Source organism: Schistocerca americana, chromosome 1 (genome assembly GCF_021461395.2).
Source record: "Schistocerca americana isolate TAMUIC-IGC-003095 chromosome 1, iqSchAmer2.1, whole genome shotgun sequence".
NCBI lineage: Eukaryota > Metazoa > Arthropoda > Insecta > Orthoptera > Acrididae > Schistocerca > Schistocerca americana.
The window spans coordinates 1,082,937,164-1,082,956,605 of record NC_060119.1 but is presented as its reverse complement, the minus strand read 5'-3'; the positions used below and the strand labels follow the sequence as shown (position 1 = coordinate 1,082,956,605).

Here is a 19,442-nt window from a genome sequence, read left to right as displayed (position 1 = left end):
TTATTGTTGTTTCGACTTGTGGGTTATTTGTGGGTCTATGCAAGAATGGTCTAATGTCTGTATTTGTGTCTTTGTATTCTATATATGTCAGCTGTTATTTTTCTTCCATATTTAACATGTGTGTCACTTCGTGTTCTATTTGTGCTTGTTCTGGTGGCTGTCTTAAGATTTCTTTTTCCTCTGATTGTTTGATTGATGCGTGTTGTTCTTTGTTTGTTTGCTCTAGGATGTTTGATTCCATTACTGTATTTTGTTCTTCTTCTGATTGCACATTATTTTGTTCCAGTATTTGTTGTACTTGTTGTTTGATGTTATCTAATTCTGACTAGGGTGTCCTGTTATTTTTGATTATTACACGGATCTGATCAGCTAGTCGTTGTTCTGTTAAAAATTTTAATTCTGGGTATCTGGTAATAAATGTTGTGTATACATGTGGTCTGTATCCAGTTGTGTTGGTTCCTAAGTTTGTTGCTTGGTAATAACAGAACATGAGGTGTCGGTTAACTTCATCTGACCATCTGATCCTCTGTCTTTGTTTTCCTTCTAGAGTGGTTGCAGGAAGCATACCCTGCAAAACACTTCTATTTGGATTTAAATAACTTTCCGTGTGGCTAGCAGTGCCATTACCATTGTGGACGGGCATAGGTTTCAAGCGTCGTCCCCGACCATAACAGCGCTTGTCTGAGGCTTCATTAGTTCTGTTCTGAACCAACTAATCACACTAAAAGGGGGGTTGGCCCTATTAGTGGTTTGTTCTTTTCATCGCCTTTTACGACTGGCAGAACATACCGGAGGCCTCTTCTTTTCCCGGGCCTCTAAGGGGTTTATTATTATTATTATTATTATTATTATTATTACAATTAATACTTCCGCAAATATTATGCAATTGTTTCTTTATTCTTCTGTTACGATCGTTTATGTTTATTCTGTAAAACTGCAAATGTACTCTATGGGTTTGCTATTTTCAAATAAACGAAACTAAGCAGACTACCAGTAGGACACTTCTATAAACTCCGAACAATCCTTTTACATGTCTAGAACATGTTGTCCCATATAACAGTTTCACACCTACTTCAGTACAAAAACTGACATGACCAGGGCTCAAACTGGGACAGACTAACGGTCCGCCGACTTCCCCACTGGAGGTCTATGCGACAGACACTTGACCATTTTTTCTTGTGCTTTGCACGTCAGGTGTTACTTATTACTTACCGTTTACACACATTATCCTTGACGACAGCACCTAGCACCAACTATATCGGAGTTGTGGTTGACACTCTGTCGATAATCAGCATTTCGCATCAAACTGACTGTCTGACATCTGGAGGTTCCGTATGAGCTTCACACGTCTCAGGACAAATGAATTAACATCTGCCTCTCATTCTTTATACATATTTCAAGATAACTGGAGTGAGCGCCTAGTGGGCAATAAACAATACTTGACGAGAAAAACAAAGACGAAAGAAGTAAAATCACAAAACTAGACGAAAAGGATTATGTTGCGACCAGGACTGGGTGGGATGTATTGTTACATACGGCTTGTTGCTGTGTTGCAGACTACGCGTGCGTGGTGTGGGGCGAGACGTGCGGCCAGAGCGGCAACTGCTGGCTTTACGACGGCACCACGCTGCGCTACCTGCTCAACTTCTTCGCCGCAGGTGAGCCACCCCGCTCTACTTACTTACTTTTCCACACCAAAAGGGCAAGCGGGGTGTCACAGAGCCAAGCTAGTTTCAATAGGAACCACAAAACACGGACCCAGATAATATCTGGGAGTGTATTTAAGATTACAAAACAAATTTTTCGTATATACAAAAACTTCCAAAAAGTTTGATCTGAACCGAAACTCTGGTAACTACATTTCCTTTCCTGCATAGATGATTCTGACCCAGAAAAAAATTTTTAATGCCAGGTGTAGTGTGTATGCAATATTAACTTTACGAAAGTCATAATGGCATGAAACACAAATTGTAATATGCACAGCACTAAGCCTTGCCACCTCCGGGCATTATTCCGCTTGCTACAGTGTGTTTATGATCATCCGATTTGTTTATTTTATTAAAAAAAATTTTTTTTCTTTTTTTTTTGCAGGCGGCTTCGCCCGCTCACGCATTAATCACATGTATTTTACTTTATATATTGCACACATCTCATCTACATGTGTTCCGAATTTCATCCTGCAGTATTCTGAGGAAATTAGTGACTCTGGCCGGGTAAGAAGTATGCAAAAGATTGTGGAAAATGGTTCAACTTCCTAGGTGTCGGAATAAACAAAACACGTTTCTACATTTTTTTCATCTCATTTCTTGCCATTCGCTCACAATCCTTAGCATGTCGACTTTAAACACTGTTACATGTCATCCATTCCCTATCCCAAATCTACCTCTAGGATGCAGTAGGGATACCTTACCCCTATAGTATTTTTCTACAAATAATTATTTATGTATCTACTCAGTCTTGTTCAAATCGCCCCAGATGATCCTAAGTTACACAGTTATGTCACCAGTTTTCACCTTCATGCTGAACCGTAGAGCTACTAGGTGTGTTTTACTGTCGCAGTATTTTTTTTTCTTTTTTTTTGTCACTTAGGAAGTTATGCGTGTGCCAAGTTTGGTAGACACTAAACCAGGTGTTAACGAGATCTGTTGATATTTGATGCGGGCCTCCACAAATTGCTCTCCTGTGCTAACCTCTTCATCTGTGGATACAACTTGCACCCAAAGTTGTTATTTATTTGCTCGATGTATTCCAATCTCTGTCGTTGACTACAGTTTTTACCCTTTACGGCTGTCTCTAGAACCATGGAATTTATTCCCTGATGCCTTGAAACATGTGCTATCATCCCGTAGCTTCTTCTCAATGTTTTCCACTTATTTCTGTGGACAATGTCATTTCCAATCTTATCAGTCCACTTAATTCTCAATATCCTTCTACAGCACCACCTCTCAAACAATTCGATTCTCTTTTACTCATCTCCCCCCTCCCCCTCAGCCCTCTCCCCGCTCCCTATCTGGTGTCTATGAGCCGTATCCATACAACGCTGTGCTCCAAACTCAATATAAGAAAGTTATTATTCAGATTAAGGGCTATGTTCCATGCTACTAATCTTCTTTTGGCCTGGAATCCCTTTTCCGCATATGCTAGTTTGCTTCTTATGTTCACCTTACTTCGTCCATCAGGGATTATCTTGTTTCTAAAGTACTAGAATTACTGAACTTCGTCTGCTTCACGGTCACCTGCTGCTTCTCATTACTTTCGACTTTTCTGATTTATCCTAAACCACATTCTGCACTCATGAAACTGTTATTCTCACTTTCGGTGAGAATAACAATGTCATCAGTGGTAAAATAAACCCAACGACTTTGAGAACTGTGTACTCCCTGCTAATATCGAATACTTTTACACGTCGCCTCGGCCTGTGCGGTGGTAGATGCATATTAGGCGCATATTGATTTCATACAAACAATACAAAATGTTAGTCATAACAACAATAGTTTAGTTGAAACAACTTTAGGTGTTCTTCAGTTACGATTTTTGTGTCCCCCACTTTTCAACCTCCCTCGGCCATAGGGGTGCTAGGGTACAAAGTAATTTTTTCCGTATGTCCTACACAGTAATGTTTTTCCATATAGCAAGTTCTGCATGTGTCCTGTTTGTTAGAAATTGCTTCAGGCCTCACAGAGACTTATTAATATGTTATTGTCCTTCATCCCCCACTCCACACCCACTTGCGTCGAAACATTATCTGAGCTGTCAGCAACGACCCCGAAATCTACAGCTTCGATACTAATATCGGTCGTTATCGAAAATTTTTACATGGCGTGGCAGTTGACCCCATCTCGATCACTGTTCCCAAGGCTGTAGGGGCATATTACTCACACAGCATTTTCATACAGATAACAGAAAATTTCGTTGAAATTTCTCCAGACATTTCTGAACTATGCTTCTATTTCACCTCCTTTTCATCTCCACTATCTCCCCTACAGGGAGTGGATGATCCTTTCCAATATAGTTCTTCTTTCAGGATAGCAAGAAATCTGTCCAGTGGTTTAGAGGGCAACATGGGACGTAAATTCAGTGACATATATAAATATATAGATTCAGCAAGAACAGCGGTTTAATGTCATTGTGTGCCATAAATTTTGGTGCTTCGATTCAAACTAGCTTTCCGTTGTAGATACTTGTAGCGGTCATATCTGTGATTATCATGAAATGTAAATTCTGTGTTTGTCACAGTCGTGTGGAAATTACTCGAGTGAGGGCAAATATTGTGAAGTACAGTGAAAATACACATTCTGTGACTGGAATAATATATATATTTTTTTAATAAGGAAATTCATTTGGAATCTGAAATCATTTCCTTTGTGTAAAGAACAGCCGCTTCTAAAAAGCAACTGTTAGAAACAAAACTGAAGAATTACAAGCTGGCAAGTATTCAACCAACCAAAACTTTGCCGCTCACTCTTGCGTTATACAACGAGACAGGTAGTCTGGATACTACCAACAAGTTTCTCTTCCTTTTCTACTGTCTTCATTGACCAACAACTTCGTGTAACCCATTAGGAACAAAATTCTTAGGTTGAAGACTGATCGCGTTGGCCATGGGACAGGATGCCCCCTTTCAGTTGAAAGGTCATGATAACTGTAGTTCATATGTTCACAGACATTAATATCATTAAGACATTAAGAAATCATTAAGACATTAACAGACATGCTGCACCATCGTGTTGTAGCCACATCATGTTGCGCACTAAAAGGTATACAATTTCCAGCAACAGCAGCAGCATATCTCGAATGAACACCATTCAACAGGGGTGGAAGCAAATAAAGTCGATCATTTGATCTTATGCAATTGTAGCCCGCACGTTGATTGAAAATCGTTGTTAGGGATTCGAGATGTGGCTGTTTCAGTCCTCCAGACATGAATACAGTGGCAGTTCAAAACACCATGACGTATGGAATAACTGTCATTCCTGAATAATAAAAACACAAATGAAGTACAGAAGTACTAAGCTGGTTAATCCACGGACATGTCTGAGCTCTGTGTTCAAATCATCGCTTGCACATGCTGTTTACGATAGGGAGCGTAGTTGGTGCTCCGTCAGTAGTTTCCAAACTGTAGTCTGAGAAGTGTGCATTTCTTTTGTAAGTTGGTGGATTTGTTTTGATTGATCTTCTTCCACATTGTTCAGCACCGTCTCGTGAAATTATACTTTGTGAACTATTCTTTGTCGAGATCATTCGTGGCACTGCATACTGTCACACCATACGTTTAAGTTGTACATTCAAGTTGCGACGTACCAGTACTTACGCTTTTTAATTAAAATAATCTGTAAGACTAGATTAAGCACTAAATACAACTGTGCGATGCACGGTTCTGTTTTGAAAACTGGCTCGATTTGTAGTAGAGTTGAGCCGTAATATCTGATTTCATGTGTAGCAGATAAACTCGTTGCAAAAATGGTCTTACCTTGCTATACTTTGGTCAAGTCAGCGTTTAATGTAAATTTAAGAAAATATAAGAAGCATTAAAATAAATATTGACAGAACGTTAAAATAAGTTTAAATTATCCTGAATAACTGATGCAGCCATCACCAAAACTTTTATATTGCAACGAACTGATGATTTATTCGATCAGTCAAAGCACACACAAATTCAATTGGTGGTTCTACAGATACTGTTTAACCATGAAACGAAGTTAGAAAATTTATCAAATGCAGTTAAGTTTGCGTGATTGTTATTTGAAGTGGTAAAAAAATACAGCCAGTTATTATTTAAACAACGTTGGTCGATGACAAACATAGCCCCATTTTGTCAACTAAACAAAAAATATTCAGCAGGTCATAAATAATTAAGGTTCACTATGGTGTTCAAGATATCAGAATCTGTGTCGCCATAAGTATATTCCCGATGTGTATTTAATAGTAACTACAGATTTTCTGCTGAAAATAATCATAATTCAACTATGCACATCGCATAACTTCCGTGAAATACTAAAATTCCAGCAGGCTCACCGGTTTTATGTCCCATTTGACTCAAGATTCTTTTAATTGTTAACATGCCGCCCAAAATCAGTCACTTCGCAAGTTCTAAAACCATGCTATGAGCCCCACAACATGCAAGTTTCCTCCAAGACCTGCCTGCTATTCGTGACCATCCGACACAGAATTACTTCTCGACTCAGAATGACCATGAGGTATTGCTCGCTCGCCTTTACAAGCCCTCAGATTCCCCGCCAAAATTCACAACGAACGCAAAAAGTAGAGACTGGACCATCATGCAAAATATATACAAGCTGTAAGTACAACATATATGTGAAATGAAAATGTTCCTGGTCCCCCTCAGACCATACATATTATCTATGTCTAATAGTTTATGCGTAACTAAATAAAACATGAAAATAGTGCACATGTGCTTGCTATAAATTACCAATAAATTGTTGTTAAAATATGATAAAAAAGGAAGTGTCTCTTAGCGCTCTATTCAATGGTGGTATCAAATATTGCATTTAAATTACAGGACCCTTTAATATAGGCCAAACTTAATGTTTAATTAAATAAACTAGATAATGTGTAATAAATCTTGGCCATGGTTTGGACAGTTTTAAGACTATTATCTTCAGAAGGTATTGTACCTATTAACAAATATTACGACATTGTGTGCGGAATATTGCAATAAACAAAATTACATGAAATGTTTACCAATAATTTTAGTGAAGCTTAATCACGTAGAGTCACATATTATCTGTACCCCATTCGAGAGTAGTTGACTCTGTCTGCCATACATACGTGTCATCCACTTAATCAGCGTATAAAATACATGATTTAAAAGTCGTAGCTCGCTACTGTAGGGCTTTGCCTTAAAACATCTTAAAATACTGCACGTTTGACAAAGAATCCAACAACGTATAGTGCGTCACTTGAAACAATTGTGTACATATGAGATTTAAATATAGAACGTGGCATCGGATTAACATAGTATAAAGATGCCTTGTGGAGATCTAATGACATCGGTAGTGAAGTCATACACGCAGCTTTTTGCAGCTATGCCCATATAGAACACGCAAAGCGCCACCTACCAGAGGCGACCTAAGGCTAGTGCCTTCAGGCTTCAGCCAGCCAACGCATCTCACTAGTTCTGTACATGGCAAATTTACGCACCGTAAGATCCAATGCAACGTTTTATTTTTAAATGTCATATGTACACAAATCTTTCATGTGGCACATTACATGTTGTTGGATCCATTGTCTAATATGTGGTATTTTAAATAGTTTTAAGACAAAGCCCTTCATTAGAGAGCTATTACTCGTACTTTTAAACCATGTAATTTAAACAGTGATTCAATGGACGACACGCATATATACTAGACAGACCCAGCAACTCCCACGTCGTATTTAGATGATATGTGGTTCTACGTGACGGTGTTTCATCTAAATTATTTGTAAACATTTCCTGTAATTTTGCTTATTGTAATTTGTCTTATTGTACTGATACCATCTCTGTTCAGCACACAATGTCGTAGTATTTGTTAATAGGTACAATACGTTCTGAATAGAACAGTTTTAAAACTATCAAAGCTATGGTCGAGATTTAATAATCCTGTATTTTGCAACTGGTTGACTGTTATTTTCAGTCAATTCAAGCTTTTGCGTATGACAGTTGTTTACCAAGGGTGAAGTGTAAGGTATGTCATGCTGCATTCATATTCTGAGTATATGTGGAGAATACGATACCTGGCACATTAACATAATTAAAGAGGTATAAAACAATAAATAAACTATAATAGATGTGTAGCCTTTAGTGATGATGGCTAGCATCATCTGCTATCATTTAATATTTTTTATCCTTGTCGCACAAAGAGTTCAACTATTATGAATTTATAACGATTTTAATGCCACGATCTAACTTCAAATTACAAGCACCTAAGGGCCGTGATTGCTCTGATGTGATTGGCTTTGTTATACGCTGAAACTGTGAATTATTGTTTAATTTTAAAGTATTTATCAATCTACATCTATCTGTGTCAATAGTACCAGTCTCCCAGTTGCCACAACCACCATCTTTAGTGGCGTTACCTTCCTCCAGGTACTGGTACTCAAGCCAGTGGTCACCTCACGCCATTCATATATGGGGAAAACCACAGATTTCCTATCACTGGCGACTTGCTCCTCTGTGGCCGCCGCACCATCGAAGCGGGCCCAGCAGCCTGCCCTCGCCCTGGCCCTCAGCAAAGTCAGTTAGTCAGTCACACGTTCTATTCATCATTTGAACGACTCTTTTATCGAAATTATGTGGAACGAGTCAATTTACAGGATAATTTTGGTCCTGTTCGTCCAAATACCTGTGAGGCATTTTATATTATTAGTCAAATGATCAAAAACTTTTGTTTCTGCATACTGAACTCCTTTATGAGCCACTGACAGCTTCAACAGTGGGTAATAAAGGTTATTTTTCCCTTTAGTGTTGTAGGTATTGACATCACTTTTATTTTCAAATTTTGATGAATTATTTATGACAGATGTCATTAGCGCATTTGTGTATTGTGACAGCGCAGTTAAAATGTGAGCTCGTTGAAGAGGCACCTACATGACGTCCGTGGCGGAACACCACATATTATTCTTACTGTTCACTTTTCTACAATTAATACTTTCTTTCTAAGTGATTAGTTACCCTATAAAATTATTCCATGAGACACTACTGACTAGAAATATGTAAAATACGTCAGTAGGTTTATACGTTTGTTTCCAAGACTAGCAATTACACAAAGAATAAACGTAGCTGAACTTAACTGTTTGAGAGGTACAGTGATGTCTTTCTTCCAGTTACAGCTTTTATCAATATGAACACTCAAAAGTTTGGACCATTCCACCATATCTACTGTTTCCTGCTCGTGTGCAACATCAATTGTTGGTGTGACTCTGTTTGTTGTCCAGAATGGAATTTAGTGTGTTTTTCCATAATTTATGGAGGTTCATTTTCAGAGAACCACTTAATAATTCTTTGGAAAATATCATTTACCAAACTTCCAACTCTAAAATTCCATTAACTTTATACGCCTGAACAAGTAGTCAGCATAAGCATCATGATAAAATGTTTCTATTAAGAGTAATGCTCCATCCGCGACAACCGGACCTGAACTCCAAATACTGGCAAACTCCACCATGGACTCACGACGTACTGATTAACGTAGCGCCCCCAACGTCAGTGCGGCAGGCAGTTGTTCGTCACGGAACATTAGCGCTTCATAAACACGAGCCGCACACTTATTGTCCATTCGAGATATAATACGCCAGAAATTTACATTATCGACTTTTCCCTCTTTTCCATTTTGGGATCCTATACTCTTGTTTAACTCTGATCCTAAATGCCTGGCTCACTATGTCTAACCACAGCGGAAGTGATGAAGCCTAGGAGCTGCACACACTGGTGAACCATGACGGCCCTTTCCTTACCTCACACATGGCTAATAAGAATGCCCACGAGACAAGTCTCTGGTAGCGCCACTGTGAAGCTTGCTGTTCGTGGTGGGAGCGCTGTCCGCAGGCTGTTTGCCGTTTCTTTATCTGACGCCATCGGACCACCATGAAAATATACAGGACTAATTAATTTATGCGCGTGAGACTAAATAAAACTTATAGTTTCCTCAAAATACACCGACGGAAAAAAATCGAAATCCCAAAAGATAATTAACGTAGAATAATGAAATTTGGGGAATAGATTTGTCTAGGTAATGTACGAGGGTTGGAACTTTAATAGTGGCAACTATTTGTTTACAGCTCGTACAACATAGATACGTGTTTCAAAGTAGTCACCAGCATTGTGTATAACCCGTTTCCAGCGATGTGGAAATCTTAGGCTACTCTTAGTAGTGCCAGTTGTGTTGACAGTTCGAGCGGTGCGGTCTGTTGCCCGACGAATTTTTAGCAGTTCTGAAGCGCATGCCGTGAAGTGTTTCCTTCAGTTTAGAAATCGAGTTAAACTCACTAGGGCTTAAGTCAGGGGAGTGCAGTAGGTGGTATAGAACTTCGCAGCCCAATCAGTCAAACAAATCAGCTTGCACTGTAAGTGCTTGAGCATTCTTCTGCAAAATGATGGTCAGGTCCTGCAGAAAGTGTCAACACTTCTATCTCTGTTCTGTTCATTTTTGGAACACTAACTACGACCAGCTTAGACACGGAAGTGATGACACTTTCTGCAGGACCTGACCATCATTTTTCAGAACAATGCTCAAGCACGTACAGTGCAAGCTGTTACTGATTTGTTTGATTGATGGGGCTGCTAAGTGCTATACCACCTATTGCACTCCCCTGACTTAAAACCTCGTGGGTTCAACTCGATTTCTAAATTGAAGGAAACACTTCACGTCATTCGCTTCAGAGCTGCCACGAATTCGTCGGGCAATAGACAGCGCCGCTCGAACTGTCAACACAACTGGCACTGCTAAGAGTATGCTACGATTTCCACATCGCTGACAACGGGTTATACACAATGCTGGTGACTACACTGAAGGTCAGTAAAACTTTGAAACACGTATCTATTTTGTACTAGCTGTAAACAAATAATTGTCACTATTAAAGTTCCAACCCCTGTATTTAACTGACTCACAAAGCAAGAGCCCAGATCAGTGCAAGCGCTAGGTAACATTCGCAAATGTGAAATGCTGGTACATTAATAACCGGTGTAACCGTCAAAATGTTGAGTGTAACCACGCAAAGTGCATGCATTTTGTTGTACAGGTGCCGGACGTCAGTTTGTGGGATGGAGTTCTATGCCCGTTGCACTTTCTCGGTCAATACTGGACGGTTAATGCTGGTTGTGAAAGAAGCTAGAGTTGTCGTCCAATGAAGTCACAAAAATGGTTCAAATGGCTCTAAGCACTATGGAACTTAACATCTGAGGTCATCAGTCCCCTAGACTTAGAACTACTTAAACCTAACTAACCTAAGGACATCACACACATCCATGCCCGAGGCAGGATTCGAACCTGCGACCGCAGCGGTCGCGCAGTTCCAGACTGTAGCGCCTACAACCGCTCGGCCACTCCGGCCGGCAATCAAGTCCCACACGTGCTCGATTGGTACAGATCTGTTGATCAAGCAGGCCAAGGCAACATGTCGACACACTGTAAAGTATGTTGCATTACAACAGCGGTATGTGGGGAGCTTTATCCTGTTATAAAACACCCCCTGGAATGCTGTTCATGATTGGGAGCACAACAGGTCGAATCACCAGACTGACGTACAAATACGCAGTCAGGGTGCGTGGGATAATCACGACAGTGTTCCTGCTGTCACACGAAATCGCATCTCAGACCACAACTCCAGGTGTAGGTCCAATCTGACGCACGCAGTAGGGTTGGTCGCAAGCCCTGAACTGGCCTCCTCTTAACAAACACCAGCCATAATTGGCATCGAGGCAGAACCAGCTTTCATCAAAAAGCACAACACACCTCCACCCTGCCCTCCAACGAGTTCTCGCTTGACGCCACTGAAGTCGCAAACGACAGTGGTTTGGGGTTAGTAGAATATATGCTACAGGGCTCCCGGCTAGGAGACGTCCCTATAGTAACTAATTTGTGATAGTCCGTTGTGTCACTGTGGTGTCAACGCTGCTCAGATTGCTGCCGCAAATGCAGTACGATGCGACAGCGGCTTACAGCGAACACGATGGTCTTCCCTCCCATTAGTGTCATGTGGCCGTGCGGAGACCGGTCTTCTTGCGACTGTACGTTCTCGTGACCACCGCTGGCAGCAGTCGTGTATAGTGGCTACATGCCTGCCAAGTCTTTCCGCAGTGTCGCAGAAGGAACATCCAGTTTCTCGTAGCCGTATTACACGACCTCGTTCAGACTCAGTGAGGTGTTGATAACAGGATCTTCGTTGCCTCAAAGGCATTCTTGACGAACATCCACTCACCACGCCAAAACTCAAAGAGGACTAACGCTCAACGCCGTTACTGCATGCATTTAAAGCAAATCTGATTTGCATCCGCATATCGTGCTACTAACCCCACTGATGGGACCGCACGAAATTTGAACAGATATCATCTTTCAGTGGTAGAAAGACGCCTACAGACTTTCGTTTATGTTGCACATCTTTTGGTGTTGTGATTTTTTCCGTCGGTGTATGCTCATTACACTTTGATATTAATAATGATTGTCGTCCCTCGTTAACTTCCACTTTTCTCTATTCCTTGTAACAGAGAAAATATCTGTTTGTGTTACACTCAGCCTCATGCTCAGTTGAGCTGATTAGAAAATTTTAAAATAGGATTTGGACGGTTGGAATGGCAGTGCTTAATCGATGGTAGGTGTGTCTGGGCGACTGGAATGGCAGAGATTAATTGATGGCAAGTTACGTCTCGACGAATGGAATAACAAAGCTTAATTGATGGTAGCTTACGTCTGGGTGTGTGATAAATGATCGTGTTGTCATAAATCACAATGCGACGTTGGAACCGCAAGACCGCTACGGTCGCAGGTTCGAATCCTGCCTCGGGCGTGGATGTTTGTGATGTCCTTAGGTTAGTTAGGTTTAACTAGTTCTAAGTTCTAGGGGCCTAATGACCTCAGCAGTTGAGTCCCATAGTGCTCAGAGCCATTTTTGAACAATGCGACGTGCCTAATATTGGCCATAGTATATCTTATTATTCATCTTATAATTACAATGATTTGCTTTCTGAAATGAAAACAGTTTTTATGACTGTTACGTTTACTTAAATCATATTTTACCTTAATATTGTGGACGCACACTTGCACTGATCTATCATTTTCACATTTCTTCTTTCATTGTGGGTTAAGCCACGTCACTAGGTCGTAATCCACAAAATGGTGGTTCCCGCTGTCCTGCTGTTTACGATGTTTCATACTGCACTGGCTGCAGGCCGACTTTAGCCCAAAAACGTAATGCACTATCTGCTTGTGAGCCTATTACTTTCCTTAGTTTTCCTACTACTTACGCCCCTTAGCTCTTAGGCATTAAATTTCTCCTTTAAACGACACAGGTTGCAGAACCAGGGGCATATGGGTTCCTCGCACCCTCATACTTGACACATGGAAGTCAGATCACGCAACATGCGACTCCCTGCATTCTTCCTGTCCACTGTCGTAAGTACTCGATATAGTCAAATTCTAAATCCACACATAACCCACGCCAGAACCTTCCAAAAGATCACAGACATTAAACAAACGAACTTAGCCAACACAGAGTACAGTACAGCCACATACTGCTCTCCTGAGCAGTGTAATTAAAGCATAGCATTCTAATTCCCCACAGAAGCTTTAACGCTCCTCTTAATTTCCTTTTATCACTTCAGAAGATTACTGGCCTGTTGTGTTTGACAATGCATGCTTGGGTTCTTTCCGTACTCTTCTCAAACAGTGCACTGTCCTCAAGAGGCCGCTAGATTCCCTTGCATTCCATCTGAGAAATTTTGTGTGTCGAGTATTATGCGACCTCTTCTCCTGCACATGGAAATAGCCATTGACTGCCAATAGAAAATGAAGTATGCTGTTTTCAGAAAACGAGATCCCGAAGCAGAGGCTGTAGTTCGGTATTTAGCACACGTCACAGGCACTGCTAAGAGGGCCACACCTTGCAAGAGGTAAAGTATAGTATAGTATAGCATCGTTGGGTGAGATAACACAAGGGTCATATTCAGGCATGCTGATTGGAGAGGTCATCTTTATTCGCACATATTGACATTTCTCCTCGTGCAGACCCATTCACGAATCCTGTAATACAGGGTGAACATCACCCCATTTGTTTCCGAACCGTGACGATACCGGTTCCGAACTTTTTCAAGTGTTTCAAGTGTAATTTTTGGATGCCTTTTTGTCCCGGAGCTAGCAAATATGATACGATTATACCGAATTTGATATTTATTTCACCTGTATCGGTGTATTTTATAAGTAATTTTAGTTAAGTCGATGAAAGCGTTTGACAAAGAGTGTCTACTCACATTGTTATGCACGAAGCGCAAAGCTGATTTCTAATACCAGAGACGTTGATCGGTGGCTAAGAGGTACAACACACGCATAAAATTAAATCGATGGCTGCACGGTCTATCCACACGGTACTATGTATGTACTGCGAGCTGTACCGTTGTGACGTCTTCGTGGCGCCTTGTGTATGTGGCCGCATGCGCAGTGGCGCGATCCGTTGGTTTAAAAGAACGGGCCGAGTGCTGAAGCGTCAGTCACCCGGCTCACTCTGAAGATGGCTGGACGGTATACAGTCGAAATATCAGAAGAAGAAGTCAAATTTATGCGGCTGCACACTCGAAATTTTATGGAACAATCATTGCGCCGCGAAAATATGAAGATGCACATCAAGTACCTCTTTGCGGAGGAGATTGGATAAGTTACGACATTTGAGGGCTAGATCTCTGAGCTATTTAAGTTTTTTATTAAGTTACCGTGACCGTGTCATAGTTCCGAAGTTGCCAGGTTAATAAATTTTATAAAATCGACTGTCATAAATAAGATTTTAAGGAAAGCTAGTGTTGTTGTTCTTAAGGAGAGGATCAGCTTTACCCATCGAAAATTGGACCTGGTTTCTGAACAGCTTTACCGCCTGTATGTGAAGATATCTGCGGAGTTACCCTACAATTCGTGGAATTGTATAGAAGGTATGACGTGGCCCAAGTCAGACTGGATTCGTGAGGTGGTCACATCGAGAGAGACGGCAAAGTTTAGCCGCCTTGAGACCTCTTCGCAGCAAGAAATTATTTATTTGACGCTCCGCATTAATATGATGAATAAATATTTTGACGACGCTACGATGATGATTTTAAGTAAAGGACTGAACTTTGCACCAAATCCAAAGTTTTTGCTAGTACCTGCGTTCATCAGTGGCGTTGAAGAAACAGTTCGAGCGTTTTCCACTGATTCAACAAAAAAGTAAGATGTGAAACTTGTCGAGCTCTTATGAAGTCTCGCCCGCAAATGAGTAACATTTCTGTGGCAGAGATGGCCGCACTATCTAAGCTTCGCCAGGATATCGCGACGATGGTTCTTCCAGCTGATAAAGGTAAAGCCAGAATCATTATTTCACATTGGCAAAACCTTTAATAAAGAGATTTCAGATTCGTTTAAACACGTCTTGATCTCGACATACTTGTATATTCACTAACCAGTTTTATAAACAGACTGACGCTGTCGCCATAGGTAATCCTTTGTCACCCTTGGTGGCCAACGTCTTTATGGAGAACTTTGAGGAAAAGGCTCTGGAATTTGCTATCTTCAAGCCCACAGTATTTTGGACGTATATTGATGACACGTTTGTAGTTTGGCCCCATGGTGAAGATAAATTAAAAGAATTTTTAAATCATCTGAATTCCATCCGTGGACAAATTAAAAAAAATGGCCTTGAGCACTATGTGACTTAAATTCTGAGGTCATCAGTCCCCTAGAACTTAGAACTACTTAAACCTAACTAATCTAATAACACCACACACATCCATGCCTGAGGCAGGATTCCAACCTGCGACCGTAGCGGTCGCGCGGTTCCAGACTGTAGCGCCTAGAATCGCTCGGCCACTCCGGCCGGCAGACAAATTCAGTTCACGGTGAAAATGGAAAAAGATGGATGTTTTCCATTTTCCCATTTTTCTTTACACTGTCCGTAGGCTTGATCCCCCACCACCACCCGCTGGTGTCCTCATTCTTCCCCATCCCCACCCACTGCTGCCTCTCAATTGCTGTATCCCTTCCTACCACCTGTAGCCTGGCCTTGTTCTCCCCCTCGCCAGGGCCCCCCTTTTTCCTCTCCCCTCCTTCCCCCAGAGCGGTTTTTGCTCCTTCCTCCCCCTTGAGTCTGTGCACCCTCTCCCTAGCTGTTTCCCTCTCCCATTATTCCCTTCCCCCCCCACTTCGGCAAGCCCCCCTCCCATCACCCTCTTTCCCCATCTAGCACCGCCTATCCCCCTTTCTTCCCTTCACCCTTGTCTCTGTACCCCTGGGAGATCCTCTCAGTTTGTTCATCATCGTCAGTGTGCTATGTCAGTGTCGTGCTTGGTGCTGTTTTCCAGTGACGTCAAGAGCTGTGATTTTAATTGTGTGCTGGGCTTGTACATAATGTTTCAGTCCATGGTTTTTAGGTGCTACGCCGCCCATCACAGCTTTTATGCTCTGGCCGTATTTCGCCTTGTGTTTCTTTTAATCGTCACAGTGTGTGGTTTTTTGTGTACAGATTTTAGATTTTTATCGACATTTTTACAGTCACCCCCTTTTATGCTACTTTCCATTATATTTTCGTTTTTTATGTGTCTGTTTGGCCTTATTCCCTTTTTTATGTTGTTTTAAATGTTTCCCTGTTATGTACTCTCTCTCGGCTGCAGAGCAGAGCCTATGCTGCTGCCAGCCCTCCCCATATGGGTCACTGAAATCCGGTAAAGAAAAAAAAAGCTGACACGTCAGTCACCCAGCTCACTCTGAAGATGACTGAACGGTATGCAGCCGAAATATCAGAAGAAGTGAAATGTATGTGGCTGCACGCCCTAAATTTTATGGAACAGCAGTAATCATGATCATTATTATAATCATTAGTCAATTTACATTCACTGTTGGATAAATGATTCTCCTAGAATTTTCCTGCATTATTATCGTCACATATGTACAACCATGTTGCTCCTACATGTTTTCTGTCACCTATTCACATTACCGAAATTTCGGTTCCGTACAGTAATCTTTTGTGTTGCGTTATTTTCCGTCAGTGTACTTTTCCGTCGTTCACCCTTGAAACTGTGAAAAAGCCCTTATATACATTACATACATTTTTTTATTTATTTATTTTTGAGGTATTTAAACTGCTTTTTGTTCGGAGGTTTGTGAAACTTCTAAGAAGGCGTTTCTCGTAGACTGCAGAAGTGTTTGGCGCCTTGTGCTGCAGGCTTCCTGCTGTGCGGCACGGTGCTGGACGCGGGTGTGTGGTACTACGTGCGGGACCTGCGCATCTACGACGACGACGAGGCGGCGGACGGAGTGGGCCCCGGCGGCGCCCCCTGCCCCGCGGCGCTGGGCCGCCGCTGCAGCCGCGCCGTCTCCTTCAGCCGCGCGCTCGCCGACGAGCCGGAGCTGCCCCCCGCCATACACAGACCGCGCCGCTATTCAGCGCAATAAAGCTCGCCTCAAAGCCAGCTGCCGGTTTCTCTCACTAATGCCTCCCCTTTATCCTTACAGGTGACTCGACACAGACACTATGTGCTATCCGAAGGCTGGTGAAACGTGCCAGCAACGATGCGAACGTCCCTTTCGTCTTCGAAGCTTCCGTTGCGCCACCACAACAATTATATGCGGTCGTGGGCAGAAATGACGCTCTCACACCTATGTGTGCCACGCGAAACAATTTACGCGTTGGACTACCCTGTAGCATTTATCGGTAGATAAGTGTTTGGGTACACTCTTACATGTGCTCTAATAGCATCTTTATAGGAACTTCATCCATATTTGTTTCGTAAGAGTTCCACATCAGGATCTAGTGAACTGAACACTTTATCCTCAACGTAACCTCCCAAAAAAGGCAAGAGGGGTATGTCTGGTGAATGTGACGACCGTCTCTACCGATTCATCAGTCCTCAAAGGTTTCATCCAAGAATTGACGAACAAATAACTCCCACGGTGGCGGTGACCCATATTCTTGAAACGCTATTCCTGGATGAAATTCCTCTAAATATGCTGTCACAGCACATGTAGGAGTGTATCCAAATATTTTTTAAAGCTGTCATTCGCGAAATTCCTCACATGTTGAAGAGTATCCACAACAAAACTTTGTAAGTTACCATTTCCGACATACGGCATAGTAATATCTAGCGTAGTTCCATAGAAATAAATTTTTGTAGTACTGAAAATAGTTTACTCCCACTCTGTACATTTTTAGCTTGTCACCACGGCGACGAAAAGTTAGTAGACTGTAGGAGCGTCTTAACTCCATTCACGTAAATATCAGGTTAACCAAGGAGCAACAAAATAATGGCTGTCTAAATTTCTGGATATATTAGTTCGACGGAAGGAGGTTGGGTTCCTAGGGAATTGTGTGTACCGTAATGTCACCCACACACATTTGTACTTGCAAGAGTCCAGATAAGATTATCCAATGAGAGTACTTAAACGTTTAGTTCACAACGCTCATGCTGTTCATGGCGATAACAGCGTGATATAGTAGAACCCATGGGGACCGCAATCAAAAAATAGATATACACAACTTCAGACTGAGACAGTTTCGCAACCGAAAACTCCAGATGACCGAAACCAAGACAAAAGGAAAGAGAAGTAAAATCTACCGTCATTGTTTCACATGTGCGGAACGTTTCTTCAAAAGTTTCCGGTATCATGAAGAACATAAAATGAATGCGATCATATACATCTACATCTACATTTATCTCCGCAAGCCACCCAACGGTGTGTGGCGGAGGGCACTTTACGTGCCACTGTCATTACCTCCCTTTCCTGTTCCAAACGCGTATGGTTCGCTGGAAGAACGACTGTCTGAAAGCCTCCGTGCGCGCTCTAATCTCTCTAATTTTACATTCGTGATCTCCTCGGGAGGTATAAGTAGGGGGAAGCACTATATTCGATACCTCATCCAGAAACGCACCCTCTCGAAACCTGGCGAGCAAGCTACACCGCGATGCAGAGCGCCTCTCTTGCAGAGTCTGCCACTTGAGTTTATTAAACGATGGAGATGATCTGTTTCGTAATCTGTGAATCATGATCAGCTGTAGCTAAAGGAAGGACTCTGTGGTATTCTTTGTAATAGAGACAAAAGATATACACTGAGGTGAGAAAACTCATGGTATCCTTCTGAATATCGTGTCGGATCTTCTTTTGCACGGGGTAGTGCAGCAGCTCGACGTAGCATGGACTCATCATGTCGGTAGAAGTCTCCTACAGGAATATTGAGACAGGCTGCCTCTGTAGTCGTCTATAATTACAAGACTGTTTCCGATGCAGGATTTTATGCGCGAACTGACCTCTCGATTATTTCCCACAGATGTTCGTTGGGATTCATGTCTGGCGATCTGGGTGGACAAACCATTCGCACGAATTGTCCAGAATGTTCTTTACACCGTTTGTGGGTAGGTGACATGGCGAATTCCATCGTTGTTTTGTCCACAGCTCGTAGTCTAGTGGCTAGCGTTTCTGCTTCTGGATCACGGGGTCCCAGGTTCGATTCCCGGTCGCGTTGGGATTTTCTCTGCCCGGGGACTGGGTGTTTGTGTTGTTCTCATCATTTCACCATCATTATCATCATTCGGGACAGTTGCTAGATTGGACTGTGTAAGAACTGAACTGTGCAAAAGTTAGGACTTTGTGCGGGTGCTAATGACCGCGCAGCTGAGCCCCCGCAAACCAAATATTATCATCATCATTTTCGTTTGGGAACATGAAGTACAAACATGGCTGCATATAGTTTCCAAGTGGTTGAAAATAACCACTTCCAGT

The 19,442-nt window shown here is 41.9% G+C and overlaps 1 protein-coding gene across 1 annotated transcript in view; it reads left to right on the top strand.

The window, feature by feature from the left end:
• The window catches only part of LOC124550210 (solute carrier organic anion transporter family member 74D-like), a 262,534-nt gene extending 245,399 nt beyond the window's left edge, over positions 1–17,135 (top strand). The window contains exons 13-14 of the mRNA XM_047125295.1: positions 1,557–1,658; positions 16,891–17,135. Of these exons, the coding sequence (XP_046981251.1) occupies positions 1,557–1,658; positions 16,891–17,120 (332 nt within the window). The 3' untranslated portion in view covers positions 17,121–17,135. The remainder of the gene's footprint in view (positions 1–1,556; positions 1,659–16,890) is intronic.
• Positions 17,136–19,442: the final 2,307 nt, after the last annotated feature.